Raw genomic sequence first — 25,899 nt, forward strand, 5'->3', positions numbered from 1 at the left:
ATTTATTAATCTGAATTCTCAAGTATAGTAAGTGGATGGTGTCAGCCCGTTCACTAATCACTTAATGGGGCTAAATTCACTGACACTTTACTCATGGTATTGAGTGACATTAATCAACTTATAAAATGTCTGCCCTGATACTCATACTCTTAGTTCTTTCGGTAAAGTCACGTAGGTAAAAAATGAAATTAAAATTAATAAAAAGAAAACAATAAAAATCACGACGTTTCGGAGGCAACACAAGCTTCCGTCTTCAGGTGAAACCGTCACAGCAAAATATCTGTACCTTATATAGTGGTTAAGGGGGGAGGAGCCAGGAAGGGCAGCGGGGGAGGAGGAGTTGTGAAGTGGTCAATTACTGCTTTTGTTATACTGCTGGGTGGGTAAATGAATTAGATACGATTAAGCCGCTCTTTGTTATGCTGTTTGTGCGCAAGTCACTGTGGGATGAATGGACTCGTGGTCAGGGACGTGTTGCGCAAGTAACTGTGGATGTACATAATAGAAAAGGAGCGGAAATGCCCATGTTTATACCAGTGTTGGCTGACAATAAAGAGTACTCTTAAACGTTAGGGATGTTAACACTCGGTGAAGTAAAATAGTGCCTGTCAGATAAGATGGTCCAAAAGTGTGTAATTAAATCTTTTTTGCATGGTTGATAACATCTTTCCAATGATTACTAAGTTTGTACCCATCATCACGGTTGAAATTATGTCTGTGTTTGTATATCTGAATGGCTTCGTGTACAAACCTTTGATGGTAGCCAGAAGGCTTGCAGAGCACCTTAGTCTCGGAGAAAACAATCTCATGAGAGCCCACCGAGTTGTAGCAATAATCGGCAACGGCGGACGACTCAATTTTGCCGTGTTTCAAATCTGACTTGTGCTCGCGGACACGATCAGAGACATGACGTTGTGTCCCCAATGTAACAGTCACCACAGCTGCAACTCAATTTATAGACTCCAGGGTATTGCAAGTCAGGGATGACATCCTTCACAGATGGAATTAGATCACGGATTTTATGTACTGTACTGAATCGGACTTGGATCTTATGTTTGTTTAGAATTTTGGAGATCTTTTTGGTCACGCCTGCTATGTATGGTAACGTGACAGTTTTGATCGGAGTTTCAAGTGGCTATTTCTGTATGGTGGGAGAAACAGCTTGGCGGATGGTGCGTTCAGAGTATCCGTTCATCCTGAGGGCCCGATGTACATGTCTCAATTCACTGGCCAGGTGGTGTTGGTCAGAAATGCCATGAGCTCTGTGGTATAGCGTTTTGATGAGAGCATTATTTTGAGATGGGTGGTGGTGAGAATCCGGTTGCAAGTAGGAATCTGTGTGGGTGGCTTTCCTGTAAACAGAATGTCCCGAGGATCCGTCAGGTCTCCTCTCAAACAGAATATCTAAGAATGGTAGTTTGCCATCTTTCTCCACTTCCATGGTGAATCTGATGGATGTCTGGAATTGATGTGGTCCAAGAAGTGGTTCAATGCTGGGAGGCCATCTGCCCTGACTAAGGATTAAGAGGTAAAATGACATTTCCTTATGGATATATTTTCACAACAATATCCAATTCAGCATGGATTTGTTGAGCATCTAAATGTGTACGCATCTGTGCAGAAACAGCCGACATTTGTATACAACGAGCAGGCTTATGTGAAGAAGACAAGGAAGATATTGAGGCCTTGACTTGGATTTTGATAGGGAGTCACTTGTATGGATGCATGGGAATGAGGGCAGCAGAGGATAATGACGCTCAGAAAATTTGGAATCTAACTGCGGGGGTAAAAAAAAGAGTGTAATCATATATAATATTAATATTTTCAATGAAATGAAAATAATATGTTTGTATTTTACAGTTTTTAAAATGCATTCAAGAATAAAGTGGCAAACTCGCGTCCTCAGTTTTCACTAAACTGTTGATAATCCTGACTTAGTTGGTTGTCTGAAAAAAAAATGTTACTTAAAGGACCCAGTCAACAGACCTAGAAGTCAAGCAGGTTTGAGACCAGTCAGTACTTAGATGAGTGGCCACCAAAGCATTTTAAATGTTACATGCGTGGGGGGTTGTGAAATAAATAAATAATCGAATTTCATCTGTGTGGTTCGTGTCTCCAAAGCAGAGGTCGCAAACGGGGTTTGATTCCTTACCCGTACCCGGCCGCACCAGGGTCGCAAACGGGTACCCGTACCCGGCCGGGTACGGGTAGCCGGGTATCGGGTAGGGTACGGGTATCGGGTACCCGGTTGCGACCTCTGCTCCAAAGCAACCAACATCCACATCAATCCCCTGTTGGTATTTAAAGCGGTAAAAATCGCAGTTGTATAATTTTACCATTAGATGGCAGCATAGGACAGATCCACATATACACTTAACACAAAGAGATGTTTAAATTGCGAAATAAAAAATTACTATTTTTATTTTACCAGGTAAGGCTCACTGAGCTATATAGCTCTTTTTCAGAAGCGACCTGGCCAAATGATAGCTAAACGAAGTGGCTTATCACGTGAAAATGCATATCCGCCAAAAATTCTAAATACATGTTTTTAAATGTGAAGGAAAAACCAGAGGATCTGGAGAAAACTCCACACGACCACGAGGAGAACATGCAAACTCCAAATATACATCAGGCATCAGGGTCGGGATCGGGATCGAACCCACGACCTCCTGTATACCAGGCGAGGTAGCTAACATCTCGCCACCATGGCGCAACAATAACAGCACTAGCAGGAGCACGCAGAACTGCGGTAAAAGGGTAACGAATAAGTACGTGTTATTGTGGGGGCCGACATCCGCCGGGCAGGTAGGGTGCAACGTTTGCCCCATCCACTCCGTCCTCCCCCTCGTCGGTCGCCTCTCGCCGGGCCCCCGCCGATCGGGTGATCGCCCCCCCCCCGCGCCAGCGCCCTCTCTGATGGACATAGCTCACTGGCTGGCTCACCACCGCACGGGGTTATCCCACACACACGCTAACGCTGCGGCGGCGGCGTAAACACGCGCGAGCGTTGGTGAGCGGGTTTAACACACCCCGCCCCCACCCTAATACTCGCGTGGCACGGCTGCTCGTACGCGGCCGTCTATGTTTTAATCCACGCGCGCGCCTCGCACACACAATCAAATTTACCAACACCACACCGACGCTGCAGCCCTGCGATCGCTCTCCCGCGCACATCGTCACTCACCCTAATGCGGCGTACCGCGGCACGACCGCAGCCACGCCTGCAGCGATCTCCTCTCAGCACGCGCGCACACGCTGTAGATCGACGCTCATTCTCTCGTGCACACCGTCCCCCCCGCGCCGTCGCACCACGCAAATTGCAGACACCACGCCGATGTTCTACCCACACACACAGAGATCACACTGCACCGATACTCTGTACTAAAGTTTATTAACGGCGCAAATACACATTACCTGGAGGGGGAATATCTTGCGAACTTAGCCTGACTCTGCCTACGAACCCAGTCACTCAAGCGTCCTACCACGTACCTCGAAGCTGTTCTCACGGCATCGCACGGACGCTGTGAGAGTCGGAGGGAGAAGGACAAGAGAAAACTTTACCAATCACTGCCTCGTAGCAGCACTCGCTAGCATCACACCAATGCTGTGAGCGGCTCGAGGAGGCAGTACGGCAGGGAGTGGGTCTTGACGGCCACTGAACTAAAATCGTCCCCGGCTATTGTTTTTATTCCCTAACATTCAAAGGCCAAGGGTGACGTACCGCTCAGCCAATCGTGTGCTTACCTGCGCCGTCTACATGGAGTGCCACAGAATGTGCTGCTGCTCCGCTCACCCATTGTTCTCCCGTGCTCATTAATTCTCTACCTACTGGTCTGCCCTTTCTGCATAATATTCCACGCTCCGCCTCTCCCAATGTCGTGAATAATTCATTGCGGTTGGCCCAGTCAACCTATTCATTCTGCGCCCATACAATGTTATGCTAATTTAGGGGCACCGCAATGTAACCTGTCCTGTGAGGGTCGGCCAATCTCCTAGCACCGAGCAACCGTGGGACTCTCCCTCTTGGGGCCCTTTGGATTAAAATCCGATATGCCAAGCAATCCCCCGCCAGGACTCTACGTGGGTGCAAGTGCTGCATGTGTGTGTGTGCTCAGGGGGGTCGTGGCACCACATTGTCATCAATCCATCTCCTACGCCTTACCAACGTCACGTGACATCATAACCCACCCCCTCTCACCACTCCCGCGTCTATTGACGTCATCACTCCCTGTCCACCTCACCCGTGTCGCGTGACATCACACCCCCCCCCCCTCCTCACCAATGCACCCCAATCAAGTGTGACTTCATCACTCCTCTGCACCAACTTCCCAGTGTTGCGTCACCCCCCCCCCGTACTCACAACATCACCCCAATCTTGCCGGTACTCCTCTCCCCCACAGCCCAGTGTCTCTGAGGTCATCAGCCCTTCACCACTACCTGAGGCCAATCAACCCCTCCCCTCCCTCTCCCCAAGACGGTGTAACATCATAAACCCCCTCCCACTCTCCACCCGGGCAAACTGCTTTTTTTATTTTCTGGTACCTTACAGACAGACGGACAAGCGTACAGGCGTGTCTCGCTTTACGAGTCATATACGTTCCACGATAATTGCTCGTTAAGCAAAAATTCGTGAAGCGATCATCGTTTTCTCAAGTACTCCCATGTTAAAATCTGAGTTCCATTTCAGCCCCAAAATGTTCTACTCTTTAACAACTGTTTTTAACGTGAGAAATACAAATTGTCATTTTATAATAAAGTAATAAAACATCAAATGTAACACTGACCACACATGAAACCCCGTAGTGCGTGCAGGTGCCTGTTCTCAGCGTCTGCAATTAATTAGCACCACCACCCATTATAGTGCCAACTTGAGGCCCCCCTCCCCCACACGGCGAATCTCGCGCACGCAGCACAGCACAGCTGGTAAGCAAACAGTTGAAGGTTATGGTGCACCACCTGCCACCACGGGACACATTCGATCTATGGGTCTCTGTTCGTTACTCGAGCAATTGCTCATATTGCGAACAAATTGGTGATCTAAATTCAAATTTGTCTGTATAGCAAATTTTCCTAGAAAGAACGCTCGTTGAGCGAGAAAGGCCTCTAATATAATGTATAGTGATAATAGGGTTTTCCCATTTCTGGCAATAAAGCAGGTGTTAAGATGTTAAAACACCAAACTGAAACCTTTGCAAGGAATCATGTCTGCATTAACCAAATATACTTTTGGTGAACATGCAAGCAAAAAACACATGCTCTGACAGTATGTGCATTGTCTGATTGGTCCACACAAGAGACAGCTTTCTTTAGAGCCTAGTCTCAAACAGTGTTAGACCAGAGGATGCCAAAAGGCGAACAGCACAAAGACAACGCACTATCAGGACATTGAGAGCTCGGTAAGCAGCTACATCATGAGACCTCCTTTGCCAGTATAATGACATAGTGACATCTACTGGTTGGAAAAGGGAAGCATGGGTACAGGCACCACTATAAACATCATCCAATCATCCAATCCCAAAGGGAGAGGTATCTGGGCCAAATGTAAGGGCGGGGCTGGCCGAGAAACTCCGGGAACCAGCTAGAAGGTTCCACGAGAGGGCGTGGCCGGAGGCGGAGCCTAGCCACGCCTGCGGCAATATAAACGGAGGCGGAGGAGGACTCGGGGTCGGTGTGTGGAGTCTTCGGTCCGGACTGCGTCGCTGCTCGCCGTCATCTCTCTCCGTCGTTCGGCCACGTGGCAAATCTCCTGCGGAACTCCACCGCCCTTACCGGCACGCCGTCAGCCAGCGGCGAGGCCGGGAGTGGACAGGCGGAACCCGCTGTGTGACCAACCATGTATGTAGTCAATAGGAATGTTAATATATAAGCGTGTGTGGGCAATAAAGAATAGTACCCGCTACACGACGTGTCGCGGAAGTCTGGCAATAAAACAGGTGTTAAGATGTTAATACACTAAACTGAAACATTTGCGAGGAATAATGTCTGCATTAACCACATATACTTATGGTGAACATGCAAAAAAAAAACACATGCTCTGACAATATGTGCATTGTCTTTGAAACGGATTGGTCCACACCAGAGACAGCTTTCTTTAGAGCCTAGTCTCAAACATTATTCGACCAGAGGACGCCAACAGGCGAACAGCACAAAGACAATGCCCTATCTGGACATTGAGAGCTCGGGGTGAGCAGCTACATCATGAGACCTTCTTTGCCAGTATTAAATGAAGATAATAGATACTACTGATTTTGAAACCTAGATTCCTTGCAAAGGTTTCAGTTTGGTGTTTTAACATCTTAACACCTGTTTTATTGCCAAAAAGGGGAGATGTACATGTTGGGGGGTAATGGTTTTGCTGCCAGCACCGGTCCAGAGATGTAACCTGAGTCACGAATTGTGAACAATTCCAAACATTGTTTTGAACCCAGCAGTGCCTGGAACGGTGTTGGTGCACGCCACGTGAGGCCGCTACCACTCCACTGCAGCGATTCACGGGGCGCACTGATGAATAATAAACGTGGCAGCCTTCAGTCTTTGTCACAGTGGAGCTGAGATTCCAATTAGAATGGATACGTTATTTATTTAGTGTCAGGAAACTCTTCGAGCAAAGGGTAAGGTTTGACATATATGTCCAAATAACAAAACATTTACTCGCCATGAAGAGACTTGCATTTGTCCTCTTTCGTCAATCAATAAATCTTTACTTTACTTGCAAATATCGCCCTCGATAAAGGAGTCATCAGTGCAGCACGGGACTGGTAGAGGGGAAACAGGAATGGAAAAAGAAACTCGGCACAACCTCAGTGGCTAACACCGATTGAGCGAAATAAAGTGCAACTATGCGCAACGAATAGCATACGAAAATGAAGTAATAAATACAAAAAATAATACGTCAACAAACCGTTTGTTCCCCCCTTCTTAACTTGTGAATGTTATAGGAAGACGATTCTGAATAGTTGCGTCTAGTACAGACAACGGAGTTGAGAGACACTCGGCGCGGACATCTGGTGGCAGGGTGAAGGCTCGTCCCCCCAGCGTCGGGTGAACAATCCTGGTACAGTTTGGATACATTTATTAATTCGCAACTATGGCTCCCCACCCATTGAATATAATATAAAGTATAGGAGAAATATCAATTATGGAGAATATATACTTTTTTATCAAAGAAACCACGAGTGACAGAAACCTCCAAAATTAGGCACACGAGTTAAAATATATAATTGAAGGAGTGTGCATACATCAATGAGAATGGACGTGAGGAGCAGTGGCAACGATGCTGAGCTGCTCACAGCCCAGCTGCTTGGGTGGAGGAGGAAAGCGAGTTTTGGGGGCAAGGGTTTAACTTGAAAGAGTCCATTTGGAAGAAAAAATATATGCTGACTACCATGAGCAAAATAAGTAAATGCCTATTTGATACTATACTGGCCTGGCAAAAGTTCCTCTTGATTTGAGAGACTAAACGTTATTTCTAAGGAAAGAATGCTTGACGAGGTAATATATTTTCCTAATAAAAACAAGTGTGCGGTATTTCTGTGTTATCTGAGTTTTAATGGAATAATGCTGAACGGAATTGCCCCAGGCATCTTCAGCCATTCGAGACTCGCAGATCAACCTGTAAAGCCGCCCTTGAATGACAGGCGGCAGTGAAAAAAATTACGCGTTAACCTGCACACAGTCGTCTGTGATAATACTGTAAACATTATTAAAGCATAAATAAACAAAGCGGGTGTTGAATTTGGGTGAGTGATGAACGATGTTAGACTTGGCCAGATATTGATCTCAGGTGGCCCGATTGGCAGTGCAATGCGCGTACCACTGGGCCACCACTCCATCCGCAAGATGCTAATTTACATCCAATAAACGGGATTAGCAGTTGTGTTATCTAATTAGTGTAAATACATCGCCCTGAAGGTTTAAAACTAATGTTGCAATGATGTTTAAGTTATATGTAAAATAACATGTTGTTCACTTTACTAGAGATAATTATATGTACTCGATCGGAGTGAATAATGCTGTTGTGTTCAACTAAATGTTTTTGACGTACACATGCCTAAGCTTCGTCTATAGTATGTCAATCCTCCAAGAACAATTTGTCATCAGACGGTTTTCTGAATAGCACATTCACTAAATGTAATCAAAACAACCACATTTTGAGTATCACACAGCAGTCTTGCTTTCTTAAGGTTACGCTATCGTCACTCAAATTTGTTTTGTCACGCACAACCAAATTAAAACCCCTCCGACCGGTTCGACTTTACAATCCTATGCTCTGCATGGAAACAAATCTCAAACTAGAGCAGTGGCTCTTACCCTGGGCTGCACGAACCCCCTGGGGGTGCGAGATGCCCTTTCTGGGGGTGCGAGACATGGCCAGATTGTTTTACATAATAAATAATCGAAACACAAATTAAGCACGGGCACGTTAGTACAACTACTTTGTTTTATAAAATCTAAGTATTTATTAACATTATAATATGTTTAACGATTGAGAAACAAGGGGTGCAATGCTGCAGTAAATGTTCAGAACCACTGACCTAGAGGTTTTAGTTCACGTTAGCGGCAGGCAGTGTTGAAGAAAACTCGATAATGTTTGCTCTGTCGACTGCTGAGGAGTAGCGATGCTCAGGGGTAGAGATCGGACTCCCGAGTCCCCACGGGAATGAAGTGACGGCGTCTCAAACCAATTCGAGCTGTCTTAGAAACCGGGGCGGGATGGGACCTCCGTTGCCCTTTCTCATCATTGAATCATAATCTTTATTTATCGTGGAGAAATCCGATGACCTATAATGGTCTTTTTCACAGATGTCCAGTAGGGGCCATTCAGGAAGTTACAACAGCAAACAAAGTACAGGAAAGCTCATCAAGTCACTTATAAAATATCTAAATTTTAATTACATAAGTACATAAATGACCAAGTTTGGGCAAGACAGCAAAACAGCAAAAAGACTCCCAGACCTCGCCAACACAACACGCAGTCCCTCAATAAAATTGCATATTAAATAATGATCAGTTGCGTTATGCTGTTGAGTGCTAATGGAATGCATGACGAGACTTTTTGAAACTAGTAACATGCTCATTGTAAAAGCAGATATAACCAGCACTCTATTTTACGTTTCCACATTGACACAAACATGTTTTAGTCTGGCTAAAGAAGCACACTCTGGACTGCTTTTGTGCATTGCATAATCTGATGCATAGAGTACTTGTCTCATGCAAGGTTTATTCTTATCTTTACTAGCAAGAAGTACCTGACTTTGCCCGGGAGAAAAATATATTTCAAAACAGGTTTTCTCTTAAAAACATAACATATGTACACAAATACTAAGCTATAGTGAAAACCCGGCGTTCGATTTGTCTGTCCATTTGTGCGTCAACAAAATTATAAGAGGCTTGCAGAAGTCCCCCTCTCTCAAAACATCTTCATACCCCCACCCCCCAGCCAATTTTTATTTTGTAGGCATATATACCTACACACCCTACTCTACATACAATAGAATCAGTAGTATCTAGTGACTCTCTATAGTAGTACCTACTGACTCTAAAGCAGGATTTAGTGATTCTATAGTATTATCTAGTGTCACTACATTAGTATATACTGACTCTACAGTAGTAGCTACTGACTCTCCAGTAATATCCGCTGACTCTACAGTAGTATCTAGTGACTCTCCAGTAGAATCTACTGACTCTACAGTAGTATATACTAACTCTACAGTAGTAACTACTGACACTACAGTAGAAACTACTGATCTATAGCAGTATCAACTGACTCTACAGTAGTATCAACCGACTCTACAGTAGTATATACTGACTCTACAGTAGTATCTACTGACTCTAGTAGTAATCTTGATTCTAAGCTTTCATGACTGCAGGAATCCATACTCTTTGGTTCTTTCGTTAAAGTAAAACAAAATAAATCACGACGTTTCGAACGCAACACAAGCGCCCGTCTTCAGGTGAAAATCGCGATAGCCGCGATGTCTGCTGCGAGCAGCATGATGTATGCTGCCTTGTGAAGAGAAGCTGTTACCAGCAAGAGTATATAAAAGTTTTTGAGAACAAAGGTAGCTGAAGTAGTGTTATTGGGGTATTATAGTGTAAAGGTAATAAATAGCGTGGCATGTTAAAGGAAATGAACTTTAGACTAGCATGTTGGATTATAGTGCAAAGTTAATGAGCTTCCTTAGTGCATAAGAGCTCAGATTAGCATGTATTATTGGCATATGTATTTTGATGAGAGAAGCATGTAAAATTTAAAGAAACAAAAATTAGCAAGTTAATGGCATACTATTTGGTTCTTTCTTTGCGCCTTTTGACGTCATCTGGTCGAACACCATATGAGACTAGGCTCTAAGAAAAGTTGTCTCTGGTGTGGACCAATCAGTTTCAAGGATAATGCATAAATTATCATAGTATTGTTTTTTGTTTGCATTTGACTGCAAGTATTGTGGTTAATGTTAACATGATTCCTTGCTAAAGGTGTCAGTTTTGTTGCCATAAAAAAGGGGAAAAACCTTATTAGTATATTTTGATACTGGCAAAGGAGGCCTCATGATGATCACTTAAGTGACTTTACCGAAATAATCAAAGAAAGAAACAAAGAGTATGGATTCCTGCCGTCCCGAAAGCTTCAAATCAAGATTGAAGTTAATGTCAGTCTATGTGTAACCAAGAATAGCATGTTAAAGTCAATGAGAAAAGTTAATGAGAATATCATGTTAAAGTCAATGAAAGACGAGCAAGTCGATGCAGTCATGCCGGTGGTTGCATGTCCATGTGTGACAAAAGCAGCTGTGTTAGCGAACCAAAAGATTGTCCGTGCTAACGTGTTAGGGTGCGGAGCTCGCTCCTATTATGGAGCTCGCTACTGTGAGGCCAGCTGCTGCGGAGCTGGCTGCTGTGCTGCGAGAGGAAGACTGGTCAGACCAGGTTGTGGAGCTGGTCGCTGCGCTGGTTAATCACGTCCTTCCAATGGTTGCTCAGCTTCTCTGGGTTATCGGCCCCTGGCACGGTGACATCACCCCTCAATTGCTCAGTCGAGGCATTCTCAACCGCCTCTCCCAGCCCACACCTCTCTCCCTCCCCCCTCCTTCCTCACCCGCTCCCCAGCCCACCCCGCACTACTGGACATCTGTGAATAAAAGCTTTATAGCTAATCGGATTTCTCCTCCAGTATAAATACATATTCTGAAAATAATATTCTGATATTCTGGCTTCCCGCCATTGGGGGTTTTCTGAATTAGAAAGAAGCCCTCGAGTAGAGGCCATTCATAAAAGAGACATCGCTGATGAGTCGTGGTGCGCTCTCTGGCATCAACAACGAATGTGGGCGCAGTGGATATAGGGAATTTAGTTCTGCGTCTCCACAACACGTGATACAACCCGTGAACACATTGGAGAGATATTATTTGACCACGCTTGTGTTTCTCCAGTGAAGCCACTACATATATGTAAGAAAATATATTACGTAAAAAATAGGCAATTTCACTTTTAATATACATTTTTGGAAAAGGCATATATACAACACCCCCCCGCCCCCTCAAAAGGCTTCCAGACAGGTGGGTTCCGCCGAGTGATGCTAATTAAGATGGTGGTGAAGCCTTTGCAATTTGTAAGCGTTATACTGCCATCGCTATGCTTTACGAATTGTAATCTTCTTCATCATGTTTCAAACAAATCAACACATTCATAAATAACACTGCCATAAAAGGAAATGCATCTATACATACAATGCGTGACGTTCATATCATTGGCATTCTTATTAAACCCATTTTTTATATTCTTTGAAGAAGAACCATTGCCTGAAACGTCACCAGTTATGCTTTTTCTATTTCTGGCTGTTATTGAGGAATGTGTTTAGGGTTTGTTATCTATGATTGTGCACAACTGCCAACGCTGTATCCTCAAATAATAATTCTAAATCTACACGTAATTTAAGTGCTTTGTTTTACTTTGAGGACTTACAGCCAGCTTAAAGGTAAAAATACCTGCGACCAACTAGAAGTGGTATGATTAAGCAGACACTGGCACAAGGGTGTTTATCTCTTGAACAGCTACAGTGCAAATAGTTGTAGCACGAGTTAGCATTCCATTGTACACTCTGAACGAAAGCAAACAAATCACATGACATTTTTCAGGCTATTGGGGGACAAAATGAGGGTACAGTCAATCATCTCCAAAGTAATCGAGACTGCCTAAAACCTCAAATAGTTCAACAAAATGTTTACATACATACAAATTATCCATGCATCTTGTCTGATATTTCTTGAAGTCTGCCTGATATTTTTGAAATGTTACTGAATTTACAGAAGTTTTTGTTATCGTCTACTGGAAGAATGAGGTAAATTACGCCCCATCAAATTCATATATCCCACGTGTGGTTATCTGGGTCGGGCTGCGTGTTGACTATTATGTCTCTCAAGCATTCTCCAGGTGCTAAAGTGGGCATTTACAGGAGTTCAATCCGGAATGTAAAGCTACTTATATTTTGACTCCTTAAGATGTCAGCAGCACGCTCATCAACGTGCAACCTAACTGAAGAAAATGCACAAGTGCATTTTTCATGAACATACAATAGAAGCATAAAAATACAATCCGGGTTGGTGAAATGAGGTCGAGGACCATTTAATAATCAACTCGCCAATGATGTTAAACGTGGCCAGATATTGAACTCATATCACCAGATTATCTTTGACAGCTCTTCACCTTCTACATTGTTATCCTCTCTCTTCCCTTTATTGGCCTTCTGGAATGTCACTTCATTATCAGCGGTCCAGCCCTACGGTAGATGATGTCCGACTGCCCATGCTGCTGGAGTTTTTCGGTCAAAGCGGGGATTCTTCATTTGCGGAAACCGAGTTCCCATGCAGAGTCTCTCACGATTCGGTTCTCGGTCTCGTGCTGTTCACGCCTACACGTCTCCTATTGAACACCCCATTACGAGCTTCGGCGTGAAATGCCATTGCTACGCAGACGACACCATACTCCTCACCTCAGTTGATAACATTATTTTCACACGAATAATCATGAATCGTTGTGGAGATTAAAATAACAATATCGATAAACAATCACCACGAATCCTTCATATATATTTTTTATACAACTCGTCAGGCCCATTACCGCCTGAGAGTCACATTTCAGTAGCAGTGATAATACAAGCAAATTCTGCATTGATATTGACATACAATGTGTCATCAGTACTATACTTGAATCGATGTATGTGAATTATGCAGTAAATTATCAATGTTTCTTGCATAAGTAAATTCATTGTACTTATGTAAAATATCTAAATATTATAACACCAAATTAAAGTACAATTTCTATTTGATAGTATTATTTATAAGATATGCATCTTATTTCAACACAATGTATATGTAGTGACATCGCGGATGTCACTGTGTAATGCCGGCCCTCGAGAGGCACGGCGTGCGGTGTATTGAAACCACTGGCACCACTAGAATGAGGGTGCAGTACCGGCCCTAGAGGGGCTCGGTGAGCGTTGATCAATAGCGCTGGATGGCACCACGCTTGGCGTGCAGTGCCGATCCCTACAGGATAGGGTGTGAGAGTGCCGGCCACGGAAATGGGGTTACTATAGGCCGTGGCACTCTGGTTGACCCCAGATGACACGTGACCGGTTAATTCTACACAGGGGCCCCAAGTGGGGGCTAGGGGTGGTCATGTGTCAGGGTCGAGATCCTGCTTGATGATTCTAGAAGGTGGTCGTGGCCAAGGGCAGAACCAGCCACACGACAGAGGATATAAGCCGGGTCCCCCAGAGGGACTGGCTGCTGTTGTTATCCTGAAAAAATCTACGTTCTACATCCTACAGAGTCACCAACACGTGGACCAGGACCCAAGCTGTGGTCCGGTCCGTTGTCGCTATTTACGATGTAATTAGTGTGGTTAGCCTTGTGGTCACCACCATAGGTTGTTATTTTGTAAAGGGGTAGTTATCCCATGTGTTGGTGTAAATAAATGTGTTGCCTCCAAGGAGTACATCTGCAACTCAGTTGAACTCACTACATATAAAAATATTCAGTACATAATGCAAATAACATTAGTTGTGTTTTTTTATCTAACACAACAAATTATTTTCAGCTATACGTTATATAATTTTGCATCGATCTAGGACCCATATCTTAAACATAGAAAATTGCCTATTACATGCGTAATGACTGACTCAGAGACACTAAGAGTAGGAGGCACTCTATTTATTCATAGTTTTCACAGTTCACAAGAGTAACTACAGCTCCCAGTCAGGACAGCTAGCAGACTGCCTGACTGACGACGCCGAGAAGGTGAAGACGGCGGCAGACTCCAGCAGCACGACGAGGGGATCCCACTCCAGGTGACAGCCCTGAGCTGCCGCTCGGGGTCCCCTTTTATCCTCCCAGCGTGGCCTCGCTCCGCCCCAGCCACGCCTATGTGGGGGACCTCGGGGCTGTTGCTGGAGTGGCATCCCCGTCGTGCTGCTGAAGTCCATCGTCGCCATTCTTATTGTCGTCTTCACCACTCTTCTCGTCGTCGTCTCCGTCTTTAACATCTCGGTGCGCCACCAGTCAGACAACGTACCAACTGTTGTTACTAAGTAGTGTCGCCGATAATAGATGGACTAAATATTAAGTGTGTTAATCCCAATGGTGCTCGTTAATAAAGAAGAGCCTCCAAGTCTTATCGTCTCCGAGTTAGTCACTACACATGTGACAGTTCACCAGCATTGATTCAAGCAATCTTGACTCTGATGATGAGACATATCAAAACGTATCTGGAATTTGCTTGCACTGAATCAATGCTTCTGAAATGATGCACTCCCAAGAGTCCGTTTGACAATTGGGTGTTGTAAAAAAAAAATGTACGTGCAGAAAAAAATATAAAGGAGACATTGGTCTGCTTATCTGTTTTTTTTTTCAGGAAATGTTTTTGGTCACGCGCTGCTAGATGAAAACCCCTCCGACCGGTTCGGCTTCAAATTCCTATGCCCTGCGTGGAAACGTCTTTACTTAGATGTGCAGTTCACGTGAGGGGCTGGCAGTCTTGAAGAACACGCGATAATATTTGCTCTCTAAACTGCTGAAGAGTAGCGCTAGCTCAGGGGTAGAGATCGGACTCCCGAGTCTCCACAGGAATAAAGTCCCGGCGTCTCAGACCAACTCGAGCTGTCTCATAGACGGGATGGGACATCAGCTGCCCTTTCTCGTCGTTATCGGTTTCGTTATGCTGGTGAGTGCTTTAATCATGCATACACACTTTATTAAATAAAAAAAAAGATACAAGTAGGACTCTATTCTATGTTTCCACATAATAACACACACTTAGTCTGGCTTTCCAAACAAATATCAAATGTCACCAAGCAATATTTCTTTAAATCAAACTCTGGATTAGTTATTTGCGCTGTTTTAAATGTGTACAGTTCATTTCTCATGCGATATGTATTAATGGCCGTTGGAAGGTTCTTTGTAGGTCCTGCAGGGAAAATAACCTGAGGCTGCTCTGCCCTTTCTGAGACCTGGAGCCCATGAACACTGCCTTACCCACAGTGTGTACACTTACAAGCACTATGCACATGTACTTGTGTGAATACACTGCTGGATGAGGACTGCTCCACGCCAAGCATGTCATAAGGGTTATCTGACCATACTTCACCAATGTGATCGGTGCGAGTTGGTGAATGCGATACATTGGAGCAGAGCACAGTTCAACAATGCACTTTGCTGAACTGCCCTCAGCTGGCAATGTAGCCCCTCAGAAGCCTGCAGGACATCGTTCATGCCTGGTGGTCGCCAATCCAAGCACCATCCAGGCTCAATCCTGGTTGCTTCAACGACCTTGGTGCATTCCTGGGTGATTTTCTATGCATTTGTACGTATCGTTATCTTTGTACGTATAGTCATACGCAGTTATGTATATTATAGCTGTATATATGGGGTGAGAGGGTTTATAGTGGAGTTTTTTTTACCGAAAAAACCTAAGAATAAGAATATGTGCAGCATGCCTGTGTTTGCGTGGGAGCACAGCAGAGATATAGTGGTTGGCGCACTGCGCTCATAACTGGTCACCTAAGTACAGTTCCTAAACGCATCCAACATCAGTGATGAATATCTGAAGCGATTCTGCGGCTTCCCTTGGTCAACTTGGCCTTTAATGAGTTACTTGAAGCAGGTGTACCGAACGGTTTACGCTTACATACAGAGTACACCCCTTTGGTCAATTCACTGCTGATTGACAGCCTCCCCCAGGTCGTCTGGGTCATGTGATCATAATTCATGCTGGCCATTACTGGTTGGTGAAGGCGCCATACTTCTGTAATGACAGAAATTAGGAAGCAATCACCTCAAGCAAATGTGCAGCCAAACAGACTTCCAAGAAGTCGGCCAAGGCCTCCTATTGGTGTAGTGAGGTCCCAAGCATCACTAGCCCTGGCCACTTCTTTATGACCCTTGGGCTCACCCATTTCATACCTTTCAAAACAGTCTGACAGACGCTTGTGTTCCACCCGAAACGTCGTGATTTATTTTATTTTATACCTACGTGACTTTACCGAAAGAACAAAGAGTATGGATTCCTGCAGTCATGAAAGCTTCAAATTCAAGCTGGTTCTTTGTTCCACGACCCTGACGGAATCGGCATTGTTCCTCCTAAATAAGAGGCTCGAGCACTGGGTGCAGCCTCCTCTCCAGCACTCTGTCATAGGCTTTTCCTGGGACGCTGAGGAGTGTGATCCCTCTGTAGTTGGAGGACACCCTCTGGTCCCCTTTGTTAACAGTGGGAATCCCGACCCCAGTTTGCCAATCCAGAAGTACACTTTTGCTCTTTCTGTAAAGTCACGTAGAAAGAAAATAAATTAAATAATAATATAATACTACATTTCGATTGCAACACAAGCAACCATCAGCAGGTAATAATGAATGAGAAAACAAACATAGCAAACTGAGAAATATAATGCAATACAACCCAGAGAGTCGGCTAACACAAGTCAACATCCTACCTGGTTGATTAACGTTCTTCCAAAGAATGCTAAATTTGAAAGAGACAAAACACAGACACGGAGACACACAGACAGACACACAATTAGAGAGAGAACATACACAGAGATACACAGAGGTACACACACATAGACACACAGTAAGACAACACCTCTGTGTCGTGGGCTTAAATAGAGAGGGGGGGGGTAGAAAACAATGAGAGAGTTGTGTGGAATTCCAGCCCATAGTGGCCGGAGAAGAGACAATAGACTTACAAAACAAGTAAGCAAGTTTAGTAAAATTAGGAAGTGTAATGCAATGTAACCCAGAGAGTTGGTTAACACACAGTTAACGCATAGCCTGGTTGATTACGTTCTTCCAAAGATTGCTAAATTAGAAGTTAAGTGTGAAACAAACACGGCAAATCCCCCCGTGAGGTGGTTCAAACTATATTTTACGCTTTCGTGACTGCAGGAATTACTCTTTGGTTCTTTCGGTAAAGTCACGTAGAAAGAAAATAAATTAAATAATAATAGAATACGACGTTTCGATTGCAACACGAGCAAGCATCATCAGGTACGAATTAATAAGAAAACAAATATAGCAAACTTAGAAATATAATGCTATACAACCCAGAGAGTTGGCTAACACAACAGTCAACATCCTACCTGGTTGATTAACGTTCTTCCAAAGAATGATACATTTGAGAGAGAGAGAAAACACAGACGGTTTGCTTACTCATTCATACGTGGCTCACTGAGCCTCCTCAAGGGCTCGTACTACACCCACATATAAGGGGTGTCCGCGATGGTAATACATCGCACGCCGTGCCTCGCTAGAGCCGGCATTACCCAGTGACATCTGCGATGCCACTATATATTTATATGAATACAATGTATCGCTAATATCAGCTTTTATCATCTCGTCAATCACGATTTCTGTGTGAGCTTTCTTGACCGGCCCTATGCGATATGAATTTTGGTGGATGGGCGATGCATTTTCCTGTCTTCATGTGGTGTGACATTAAATTATTATGCCCTAAATCATATGGTCATTTATTACATATATCTTCGAAATCCTATAATAATTTCCAAAGGACCGAACGTTGTGGTTCGAATAAGTTGTCATCCTGCTCTGTCATAGCTTTCAGCCAGGGTGTGGCCTCCTCGCATGCAGGATCCGTTTCATGTTCCACTATTCCCACCTGCACTTCATCGCCCCCTGCAGACATGGGTGCACATGCGTCAAAACCGTTCCCGCATGGATAGTGACTGGTGTGTTTGCCGTGTTTAGAACTTGGATAAATAGTTTCTGGTAGCGACACAGGATGGTGTCCACACCTGCCAGGGCGTGTCGGTGCATGATCACCATTGCTGGTGATAGCAGACATCACAAATCAAGATTTCAAATCAAGATTTGTGATGTCTTCCCGCAACTGTTGCAAGAGTAGCATTATGGCCTGCATGAGATGATCAACTCGGTCCGCCCAGGGCCTCCTTCTCTCGCCGGGTGGAGGGCTCGAGGAGCCGACTCTGTCTGTAGATCATGCTGTCTCCAGATCATGGTGCTGGGAGTGGAGGCGCATTATTCTCTTTCTTTACTGGGATCTCGGTCGGGGTCTTTTCAATGACTGCATCGAGGCATCTTCGTGATCCCACCACTGCCACCAGTTGTAAGCATTTCCTTGATGATTGCCAGCACCTGAACCGACATACGGGTGCCATTTATACAGGCAAAAGAATATATAGCTGTTCCCCTGACGACATTCCATGCACCCCTGGTCCGTAACAATTTTGATGGGAATTTAAATACTCTGTCCCTAGCCAACAAGCAACCGTTAATGTGCTGGACACAGATTTTGGTCTCCAACTGTCCCATAATTTCCATACTTCCCCCATTTGCCACTACGTAGGATGATTGTTAAGGTCGCAACCACTGGGCTCTGTGGGGAAGCATATCAAACACATGCAGGGATATAATAGTCGCTGACGCTCATGTATCTATCAGCATCTGTACCTCAATTCCTTCCACCAAGCCTACTCTTCTCTTTGCCAACTTGTGCCATTGTGTATCTGAAGCCAGCCATCGTGGTGGTGAAAGTTCGCATGTGTAGTGAGTCCAACTGAGTCGCAGACGTTATCTTGGGAGCAACACTATTTATTACGCAGCTTTAACACAACAATCTACACTGGTCTCGAATGCCCATCTAACCACGCTACGGCAGAACTAGACACTTTTCTCTATCCCGGCCCGGACGACAAGCTGGGTCCCGGACCGCGTGGCTAGAGGCTTCTTCTCCCTGACGTGGATCTTCTTCACACCAGCACACAAAGAACTCTGAGCTCCTCACGGGGCCCCACTTATTTCCCCCTGGGCTGGGGCTGGCTCCGCCCTTCGCCCCGCCCTCCTTCCAGATCTCTCGAGCTCTTTCTCGAGGGCTCCTGAGAGCTCTTTTAGACCACGTGATTGCCCAGCGGTCCCCGTCCACCGGTGGCCCCCCTCCAATATCATCCGGTCACGTGTCAGCAGGTCAACCAGCGTATCATGCCCCAACATAACCCTGGCTGGCTGACACTCCCTCTCGCTCCTTCACCGGGAGCCCGCACCGCACACTCCTCGTGGTGCCTCCGTGCTGACCAGCGCTTACCCAAGCGCCGCTAGGGCTGGTAATACACCCCTTAAGTGGGCTACACATAATGTTAACACATTATCCGCTGCGGCTTCGTAAGCCCGGCACCACACAGTGACAATCACAGTCACTACATCACCCCAGCTCCGTAGCTTCCAGCCGTCCTGGCTGCCAACTCCCCCCCAAGTAAGAAACCGACATATAATCATACAGAACATAACAACAAGTGTGCTCCAACAAACATAACAATGCAATAAATTACCCAACCCAATTGTACAATATATATACACACAGGAAAAAAAAACGAACGAACCAATAATCGCACCACACGAGATCCCAACAATCATCATGTCCCACCCACAACGTGTAACAACGCCCTGAGCTCGATGGCGAGCAGGATCAACCAAATACTCGCCACGACTCACAAGAGCGTGACAGCCCATGACAGTGTGGGAGTGTGCAATGCGCGGGGATCACGCGAATCGAGTCTTTGAACGAGTCCGTGACGCCGGTCCTCCAGACGGGTTGAGCTCGACCGCCCTGGGAGGGCCGGGGGGAACAATAAATCGACCCGATGAAGCCGGCTCCTCACGAAGAGCAATAGGCTGGGTCGTTGGGTCCTTGGCGTCCCGAGCATGCGAGGCCCACACGAGCGGCCACGTGCGAGACATCAGTCGCGCAGCGCCTGGGGGCGGAACAGAAACGGCAGACGCAAGCACCAGCTCGTCGGGCACACCCGGCACTCGCCCCCTTCGATATGGAGATGAAACAAACTCACACGGCATGATAAATGGCTTAAGATGAGGGGGTGCACAAACCAGCTCCACTTACCAAACCGAACCTGGACACACTGCAACCGCACGACCCGAACCACATCAACCGGTCCTCTCCAAGGTTGCAGCAATTTAGGTGACGTGCCCACTGGCACCTGCGAACAATGCAACCAGGCCCTGTCCCCCAGCGACCAATTGCACAGGGAAACCCTGGCACCTTTGTGCCGCTCGTTGGCAAACTGTCTGGCCCGAGAGTTAATACTGACGGCTTTCCGCGCCTCGGAAAGTTTTCCGATTGTGAACCGAATCGGGTCAGAAATTTTGGACACCTTCGGGGTGGGCGCGGCCTGTAATTGGACATCAATGGGAGGATCATACTCTCTACCATACATCAAAAAGAAGGGAGAGTAGCCGGTGGACGTGTGAGCGGTCATCCTATAAGCGGCAAGAACCGCAGGAATATTTAAATTACAATCGACCTGCGACTCGCTGACCAATTGACTCAACATGGAGGTCAGAGTGAGGTGTAGGCGATCGACCATGCCATCCGTTTGCGGGTGGTACGGTGACGTGCGTACCTTTTTTGTCCCCAGCAGATCACAAACCTCACGCTGCAGCTTGGAGGAATTTTTTTTGCCCTGATCCATCAAGAGGCGCTCAGGGGCACCCTTATCCAGAACAAAGCCGTTAAGGAATGCCATAGTAATAGCCACAGCCGATTGATTAGGGAGCGGCCAAGCCATAGGCCAGCGTGAGAAATACTCAACGCCCATGGGTAAGTATTGTTTCCACGCGCGTAAGCGGGAAACGGCCCGAGAATATCAAGGGCAACAATTTCATATACCCGTGACACCTAGATGGATTGCAGTAGAGGGCAACAGGATCTCGCCGGCGGCTTCCACCAGGCACATTGCACTGAGCCTTTAAGTAGATCCTCAACGTTGGAGGCCATGGCCGGCCAATAAAAATCTAATTTAAAAGCGGCCAGCGTCTTCTGCACTCCGAGGTGCAACAGCCGTTTATGCACAGACCACACAACCTCGCCACGCAGGGCAGTAGAGACAACAATAGCATAACAGTGCAATCCTCCATCCCAGTACATTGGCAACCCTCCCCGCAGCACAAACGAGTTAACACCCTGCGGAGCCGTACCATCGGTGGTCTCCCTGACACGCCGGAGCAACTTAAGGAGGGATGCGTCCTCCGCTTGCCAGCGTCCCCATACCTCATAGTCCAGCCCCAAAGTTGCATCCCGTGCAACAAGGATGTTGCCCCCCCCCCCCCCCCCCATCGCGTCCGCGGCAGACGTAACGAGGGGGGAGGGGGAGGTCAAGCCAGTTGGTCGACAATGACCTGAACCAGAAAAACAAGTGCACTCTCCGGGTGCTGGCAATCGCAATAGGGCAACGGCGTTCGTATGGCGAGAACCCCTACTATAAGTGACATTGAATGAAAAATCCTGCAGAATTTCGAGCCAGCATGACAATTGACCGGAGGGCTGGTCCACACGCAGCGCATATTGGAGCGCCGCGTGATCGGAACACACCTCGAAGTGGCCGATATTGTTGCACAAAAACCACAATGGCCAACAGTTCCCGGCGAGTTACGCAATACCGCTGCTCAGCCGGAGACAGCACCCTGCTGCCATATGTAACCACGTGCTCCACGCCATTTATGACTTGGAATAACACCGCACCAATGCCGGTATTACTGGCGTCTGTGTCCAAAATGAACGACAACAAAAAGTCGGGATAACGCAGGGGAGGGGCGTTAACCAGCCCATCGCGAATAGAGCGAAACGAAGCCTCCTCCTCCTCCCCCCAATGAAATGTTAAGCCCTTTGCTGTCAGGGCGTGGAGAGGTTTAGCTATAGATGCGAACCCTGCGACAATAAGAGGCAAAGCCAAATAAACTGCGCACCTCGCTGGCCGAGGTGGTGGTCGGCCATGTCTGAACACAAGCAGTTTTCTCGGGGTCCTTTGCAATACCCGATTCGCTGACTATGTGGCCCAAGTATCGAACAGATTTTTGGAGGAGATGACATTTTTGGGGCTTGAATTTCAAATCTGCTGTACGCATATTCACGAAAACACCTCGCAGGTGCTCCAAATGCTCATCAAACGTGCGGCCGAAATCGATGACGTCACCCAAGTAGATTAGGCACAAATCCAACTGGAGGCCCCCCAAAACCAATTCCTAAACCTCTGAAAAGTGGCCGGCACGGAATGGAGCCTCATCGGGAGCTGGTTAAACTCCAACAACCCTTGCGGTGTTCAAAAAGCCGTCTTGGGCCAAAAACCCGACAAAAGGTCAAGAGTGGAAAAGAATCGCGCACCCGCCAGAGCATCCAACGAATCGTCCATACGAGGCAGGGGGTATGCACCCGCGACAGAAACTTTAAGTTTTCGGAAATCGACACAAAAATGCAGACTGCCATCGTGCTTCTTAACTAGGATGATCAGAGCACCCCATGGACTAGTGGACGGCAAAATTATATCCGCGGCCAACATTTCATCTACCGCCGCACAAACGTGTTCCTTTTTGGCCGGACTCAGGTGGAAAGGATTCTGCCGAATGGGGGCGGCATGTCCCATGTCAATATGGTGGCTCAACAGAGACATGCGACCTATATCAAATTTACTTTTACTAAAAATGTCCAAAAACTCAGGCAGGAGCGCTCCCAGCTTCCCCATTTGCCCAGCAGATAAATCGCCGCATTCCGAACACAGATTGTCCATCCATGCCTCATCCACAAGCGGAGGTCCGCGAGACCGAACGCCGACCCCGACAATCCCCACGACATCCGCCTCCGGACACGCCGGAGAAGCATGAGCGATCACGGAACCTTCCTGAATAACCGTAGTGTCCGACTTGGCATTAAGGACTTGAAAAAACAGTGCCTGGTCCCTGAGACCTGCGTCTGAGCCACTATGAGCGACATCCCCTAACTAAGCTTACTAGAGGGACCCAACGTTTGCGCGCCGGGCGGAATCTGCACCGTTCGGCACGCAAGTGCTTGCACCGTAACATTAGCAGAATACATGCGGGTCGGAGACGAAAAAAATGACATACGCCATCCCGATGGCAATTCCAAAAAGCCCTCATCGGTACCAATCTTCAGGGGCATTTTGCCGAGAAAGCAAGCACGGGACAGCCATGGCCATAGAAACTAAAACATGGCCCGACAATGAGACATTGGCAATGCGCAACAGAACAGAAATCCGACCGATTAGTCCAAACGATCTGCCATTGACGGTGAAACACGGAGCATCCACCAGCTCCAAAACCCCACAACGGGGGGGGCAAAATGTTGTAAATTAGTTCGGAAATAATGGTTGAAGACGCACCGGTGTCAACAAGCATGCGAACTTCAACCCCCTCAATAAACCCAAGCATGGCCGATGACCCCGCGGTCGTTGCGACCACGCAATGAACCAGCTCTAACCACTGATCTGGTTGGAATGGCTGCGCGTCACAAACATGCATCGACTCCCCCTGAAACGTGCGCAACCCCAACGCAAATCGGACCCCCCCGATGGGTGAAGTGAACCCCGGGGCCGAGTCTGAGGTGCGCCGTGACTCGCCTTAGAGAGCAGGGAGTCGTAGGAAGGCGGACGCCACGGGGCCCGCCGTCGAGGAACCCGGCAGCCTGACTGGACGTGCCCCGGCAGGCCGCAGTTGTAGCAGGTGACCCGTCCCCCGCTGGACTGGGACGAAGCAGACCTTCCCCTCCGCCGGTCATCCCGCCGCTGATCTCCATTACCACGACGATCGCCGCTCCGCTGATGTAGTGAGCACGCGGAACCAGACTCCTTGTCCAAGAGGGCCTCGGGCTCTGCGGAAAACGTGGAGCAAGCCACCAACACCCTGTCACGTTGTAGGGTCTGCTGCGCCTGAATGCACCTGACGATCTTGAATGAAGACACCTCCCCATCCTCGGCGGGAAGCACAGTATGGAGATCCTTGGCGAGTTCCAACATCTTCTCGATGAACAAGGCGTCAAGGCCATCGTTATCCATTTTCGGGAATCCGGCCTTCGCCAGCTCCAAGATCGCACTTCTGTAGGCAAGAGCTGACTCACCCTTCCCTTTCTGACTCACGGGGAACTTATGATGGGTGTTCAGTAGAGGCTCATAAACAGCGGCCATCTGATCAAACGCCTGCATGAGGGTGGACCTCTCGGTCAGCGGGATGGCGAGGAACACCGCCAAAGCATCATCGTCGAGAGTGGCGGGCAGTGCCTTCAGCGCATCTGCCTTCGACCATCCCGCCAAGTCGGCATTTGTGAGAAATCGCTGCCTAAATGCCACCCAATCGCTGCTGGCAGCAACAAATTATTTAATGAAGCGACTGGACGTCGATCGACGAGGACGTCCCGCTTCAAGCTTGGCGGGCTCAGCGCTCCCCGCCAGTGGTAAAATGGCGCCCACGAGCGTGGGCAGCGGCGATGGCGTTCCCACCTTTTGCCATGTGCATCCCTGATGAGCTCCTCCAGTGAAGGCGAGGCCCACCATGCCCCGACTGCGCCCTGCTCCACTGGCAGCGTCTCCGCTCCTTCCTCGGCGGCCGTGGGCGGAATCAACTCCTCATCATCTTCATCGTCCAATGCACGTACACGAACTCTGCGACGCGTAGACATGACTCCGCTAGCTACAGTCTAGCAAGTTGGCCACTTCCGACACCAGTGGTAGTGAGTCCAACTGAGTTGCAAACGTTATTTTGGGAGCAACACTATTTATTACGCAACTTTAACACAGCATCACACAATCTGCACTCGCGTCTCGAATGCCCATCTAACCATGCTACGGCAAAACTAGACACGGTTTGCTATCCTGGTCCAGACCACAATCTGGGTCCCGGAATGCGTGGCTAGAGGCTTCTTCTCCCCGATGTGGATCTTCTTCACACCAGCACACGAAGAACTCTGAGCTCCACCTTCCAGATCTCTCGAGCTCTTTCTCGAAGGCTCCCGAGAGCTCTTTTAGACCATGTGACCACCCAGTGGCCCCCGTCCACCAGTGGTCTCTCTCCAATATCATTCGGTCTAATGTCAGCCGGTCAACCAGTGTATCATGCCCCAACGTAACCCTGACTGGCTGACTCTCCCTCTCGCTCCCTCACCGGGAGCCCACACTGTACACTGCACGTGGTGCCTCCGCGCTGACCAGTGCTCACCCAAGCCCCGCTAGGGGTGGTACTGCACCCCGTAAGCATGCTACACATAATGGCAGCACATTATCCGCCGCGGCTTCGTAAGCCCGACACCACACAGTGACAATCACAGTCACTACACATGTATAAAATAGTGGTTGTGATCGTCTTGATGATGCGGGTGTATCGACTTATGGTGCATATGAGAGGTCTGCAATGGGAACTGACAAGGTGTTCGGGGTACCGCGACTTGCCTACTGGTTGTATGTAGGAGTGGAGAATGGCTGTTTTTGCGAAGTTGGCCCCGGTAGAGCAGGATTGGTATGGCACCCTCAGTTGATGTGTCCCGTATGGCCACATCGGTGACAGGATACCGGGTTCTGGC

The 25,899-nt window shown here is 47.3% G+C and overlaps 1 protein-coding gene across 3 annotated transcripts in view; it reads left to right on the forward strand.

Moving 5' to 3' along the window:
* Positions 1-14,998: 14,998 nt before the first annotated feature.
* LOC133359721 (tumor necrosis factor receptor superfamily member 6-like) overlaps positions 14,999-25,899 on the forward strand; it is an 84,971-nt gene continuing 74,070 nt past the window's right edge. For all 3 annotated transcript variants that reach the window (XR_009757185.1, XM_061578239.1, XM_061578240.1), the window contains exon 1: positions 14,999-15,219. Coding sequence is in view for 2 of the 3 variants with exons in the window: in XM_061578239.1 (XP_061434223.1) it covers positions 15,172-15,219 (48 nt within the window). In the remaining variant the exon portion in view is untranslated. The remainder of the gene's footprint in view (positions 15,220-25,899) is intronic.

Source organism: Lethenteron reissneri, chromosome 65 (assembly GCF_015708825.2).
Source record: "Lethenteron reissneri isolate LAM-NWPU_2019-01 chromosome 65, ASM1570882v1, whole genome shotgun sequence".
Taxonomy (NCBI): Eukaryota; Metazoa; Chordata; class Hyperoartia; order Petromyzontiformes; family Petromyzontidae; genus Lethenteron; species Lethenteron reissneri.